Raw genomic sequence first — 4,454 nt, forward strand, 5'->3', positions numbered from 1 at the left:
GTTGGTTGTCTACAGTTACTAAAAATAAAATAAAAAATGTGATTCTAAGTTTGAGAGTATACAGAAAGAGTAGATATACAACAAAGATTATGGTAGCGGTAGATAGATCTTTATCCTTAAATAAGAGGTCTCGAGTTCAAGTCCCTTTGAATATATAGTCATTTTATTAGGGATCGGTTTTACTTACTCCCTTTGTCCACAATTGTTTGTCAGAGTAAGGTGATGCACATCCCTCAAGAAAAATTTAATACAAAGTGTAATTTGACTAATATAATCATACAATACCAAAAATACCAAAAGTTCACATAACTTTTCAATTGAACTACACTATCTTTAAGGGCAGAATTGAAAAAAAGTAACTAATTATTTCTTGATTGTTTAAATTGACAATTAATCTTGGACATCTATTTTTAATATACCTGTCAAACAATTGTGGACGGAGGGAGTATCAATATGAATTCAAAGGTGATCAAGTTTTAATATGAATACCGAATATCGAATCAGATACAAAGCATAGATATATCCACGTTGTGTGCCCTAACTTCAAAGCCTGTCTTTGGGTCCCACACAAAACAGAAACATTTATTCCTCCAAAAAAAAAAAAAATTAAATACCGAAAGTACCCCTTTCCGTTATTCTTGTCTTCATCAACTTCCTCAACCTTTGAACTTTTCATTGTCCAGGTCCCCCCCAAACAAATTTAATAATTTTCTTTTACAAATTCTTAAAAAATTATCTTTTGAGTCATATTCCTGAAGGCGTGCTCACAAGTTTCTTGATTTTGCTATATACATATTGTTCTTGTTCCTGTTTCATTTTATGGTGGGGACTTGGTGATTGATTTCATTAATTACAACAAACTTTCTTCTCATATTTATCAAGATTCAGTTTTAGGTACATGACAAATAAACCAACCTGTCTTTTTTTTTGTTTTACGTTTCATTGTGTTTTGTTTTGTGATCATGAACTGTCAATTTTGAGATTTTTTTTTCTGTTTTAATGATGATCTTGCATTTTTCGCATTTGGGTTATGCATATTGTTTTTGTTGATTAATTAGAAATGTTTGTTGATTTGCATTTTCTAAAAAAAAATTATTATCTCGAGTGCTGATTTGTGTTGTTTTCTTCTTTTGATAGATTGCTGTTGGAGTCTGTTATATCCTTTTGGTAAGATTTCTGGCATTTGACATTTGGGGGTTTCTAAAATAATTTTTTAAATTTTGCGAGTAAATTTGTTATGTTGTGAGGGGACATTATGTTTTGATTAATGATGATCTAATAATGTGTGTTAGTTTCGAGTTTCAACAAAACAGAGACTTTAGATCTCTTTGTTGTCATGTCTTAGCTTTTTGTATGATAGTGAAATGTTATCTTTAACTTTTGGATCTTCTTATGGTATAGATGCTTTGAAATGGGGAAGAAAGGAAATTGGTTTTCATCGGTGAAAAAGGCGCTTGGTTCGGGTAACAAAAAGAAAGATAAGGTAGTGGATGATTGCAATGACATTTTTTTATTTTATGTATGTGTCATATTCTGTATTTTCTTGAGTAATTGTTTAATGCTTTTTTTTTTTGTTTTTACTAGAAGAAACAGAAATCTGAAAAATGGTCCGAAAAGCAACAGAGCAACGAGATGGATTCTTCGAATGCAGAAACTGCATTAGTGAGTCCTGCACCCCCTACTCCTCCGCCGGTAGAGCAGATGAAATTGATGGAAGCGGAGAATGAGCAGAACAAGCACGCGTATTCGGTAGCTATTGCCACTGCTGTTGCTGCAGAAGCAGCAGTTGCTGCTGCTCAAGCTGCTGCTGAGGTTGTTCGGCTCACAGCTGCAGCCTGTAGCTCGGGTAAATCAAAGGAAGAGATTGCAGCTATAAGAATACAAACAGCTTTTCGAGGATACTTGGTAGGATGTCTAACATCTGGTGTGATTTAAGCTTTGCATAATATGATCATACATTTGAACTTCTTTTGAATGAGGTTGTTTTTGCTCAGTGATTAGTTTTAGCATAGTCCAAAAATAGCGAAAAATGCTCAGTATAGTGTCATTTCTGAAGGGGAACATCCAAATTGCAAAATTATCAGTATAGAGTCGTCATGATTTAGCTAGGAGAGCATTGAAGGCCTATTTTATACTGCAAACAGTTTCTGATATTCCTATTTTATACAGGCTAGGAGAGCATTGAAGGCATTGAGAGGATTAGTGAGGTTGAAGACAATGATTCAAGGACAATCTGTGAAGAGACAAGCCACATCCACCTTACGGTGCATGCAGACTCTAGCTCGTGTTCAATCTCAGGTTCGTGCCAGAAGAATTAGGATGTCAGAGGAGAATCAGACACTCCAGAGACAGCTCCAACAGAAGCATGAGAAAGAGCAGGAGAAGCTGAAAGCATCTTCCGTAAGTACCTTTCATATATACACTAGATGGTTTGTGTGTGTGTCATTTGTTTCCGATAATATTCTGAGTTCGACATCATGTTTCAGCATCATCTGCTTTGGGTTATCCCCTTGTTTTTTCTTTTTCTTCCACTTAAAGGTGGTTTTTACTTTTTATCTTGGTTTCCCGCAAAGAAATATGTACTCTTTGGTCATGGTTTGCGCCTTTTGGCTGAATTTTCTTGCATTTTGCAGCAGTCTGGAGATGATTGGAATGACAGTACACGGTCTAAGGAACAAGTTGATGCACACCTCCAGATGAAGCAGGAGGCTGCCACGAGAAGGGAAAGGGCTTTGGCTTATGCATACACACATCAGGTACATACATTCTTTTCTTAAGTCCTTTCTTATCTATCTACAAATTGAATGCTGAAATGCTACATACTTTTTCCATAAGCTTTATGTTAAGACCAAAGCTTCGTCTGGAACTACAAAAGATAGCTGCAAAGATCTTATTATATAATATGTAGCTTCATTCCTGTAAAACTCATGTTGTCCTCCATCTTTTATTTCCATCAAAGTAAAGCCGATAAGTTGTTTGGAAATTATAGTTTGTTCTAGCACTTCTAGTTCTTGTTTACTTAGGTGGTATATCTAACTTGGAACATAGATCTAACTTGTCTTGACATGTCAAATCTGTAAAATAGAGATGTTTCAGACTTGTTCTGATGAAACGTTGCTTCATTTGATCTTTACGTATAAATAAAATCTCTGGAACTAGTCACCAATAGGATTTACGGACGAAGATATTGCTGACATTTTCCTTCCTGAAAACAATCTAGAATGTAGCAGTTATTTATACTAAAGATTACTAGAGTTCTTTGATATTTAATTTCTTGTTACATGATTTAAATTATTGAAGAATGTAATATGGAATCATATACTTTTACAACAGTCAACACGGAGGAATCCTTCAAAATCTACAAATCAAACATTCATGGACCCAAATAATCCCCACTGGGGCTGGAGCTGGTTGGAACGTTGGATGGCAGCACGGCCATGGGAAGATAAATGTGCAATGGATAAAGAACCTAACAGTGATGAGGTCGCTGCAGAGAGCCCAGCAAGCCATTCCACTGCTGTGGCTGCTATCACTCATCGTGATTTCCACCTTGACAATAGGCCTTCTCCAACAGCTCATAAGCAAAGCCGTCCTCCTAGCCGCCAATCACCGTCAACACCTAGATCAAAGACCGGACGAATAAGGCCAGCAAGCCCCAGGGTGAGTAATGTGGATGATGACTCTAGAAGCATGACGAGTGCACAGTCAGAACGCTGCAGGAGGCATAGTATTGCTGGTTCATCAATTAGAGATGATGAAAGCCTGGCAAGTTCCCCATCTGTTCCAAGTTACATGGCAGCAACAGAATCAGCACGAGCAAGGTCCTGCTTACCAAGTCCTTTGGGTTTCGAAAAGATAGGGACACCAGAGAAGGGAAGTGTTAGTTCTACGAAGAAGCGATTGTCATTCTCAGCATCCCCTGGTGGTGTACCAAGGAGACACTCTGGTCCACCAAAGGTAGAGATATAAAGTACCTAAAGCATCCTAGTGCCGTTAGGAGCACTTGAGATAGCAGGAAAATCAAGAAGTTAGACCATTTATTTGACTTGTCTTTCCTAAAACTATTCTAATGAGTGTGCATATTGAATAACGGTGAGCTGTAACTACAGAGGAACGGAGGATAAAATGGAGGATTGCGGCATTGTATTTGAGTCTTTTTTTCATCTACTCACCAACATGTTTCTAACCTTATGCATAACTACAACAAAAGTTTGTGTGCTACACTTCTAGTGATCATATTTAGTGTCATTTGCTTTATTGTGATGGCGTTCTTGGGTGTGCTCTTCTTTCGTGTTATTTTTCTTCTCTTTTTGAGTGCAATATTGAAATTTTTAGATGTTGGTAATCTCCAGCCATTCTGGTGGTACTGTATACATTGTAATTCTGATTTCTGAGTCATCTATGGGTTGCTGTTACTGTATGAAGTTTATTTGTCATGCCACTTCTGTTGATTT

At 36.9% G+C, this 4,454-nt stretch overlaps 1 protein-coding gene across 5 annotated transcripts; it reads left to right on the forward strand.

Moving 5' to 3' along the window:
* Window positions 1-688: 688 nt before the first annotated feature.
* Window positions 689-4,250, forward strand: LOC125856332 (protein IQ-DOMAIN 3-like). 5 transcript variants are annotated; one of them, XM_049535848.1, is made up of 7 exons: window positions 689-894; window positions 1,138-1,167; window positions 1,402-1,483; window positions 1,585-1,905; window positions 2,170-2,400; window positions 2,637-2,756; window positions 3,334-4,250. In XM_049535848.1, exons 3-7 carry the CDS (start codon window positions 1,412-1,414, stop codon window positions 3,967-3,969), a joined length of 1,380 nt encoding a protein of 459 aa, XP_049391805.1. In that variant the 5' UTR covers window positions 689-894; window positions 1,138-1,167; window positions 1,402-1,411; the 3' UTR covers window positions 3,970-4,250. The 5 variants fall into 5 exon arrangements, with proteins under 5 accessions (XP_049391805.1, XP_049391804.1, XP_049391801.1 ...); XM_049535844.1 differs by having other exon boundaries at window positions 693-894; window positions 2,634-2,756; XM_049535846.1 differs by having other exon boundaries at window positions 693-894; window positions 1,588-1,905; window positions 2,634-2,756.
* The last annotated feature ends 204 nt before the right edge of the window (window positions 4,251-4,454 follow it).

This window comes from Solanum stenotomum, chromosome 2, assembly GCF_019186545.1.
Source record: "Solanum stenotomum isolate F172 chromosome 2, ASM1918654v1, whole genome shotgun sequence".
Lineage (NCBI taxonomy): Eukaryota > Viridiplantae > Streptophyta > Magnoliopsida > Solanales > Solanaceae > Solanum > Solanum stenotomum.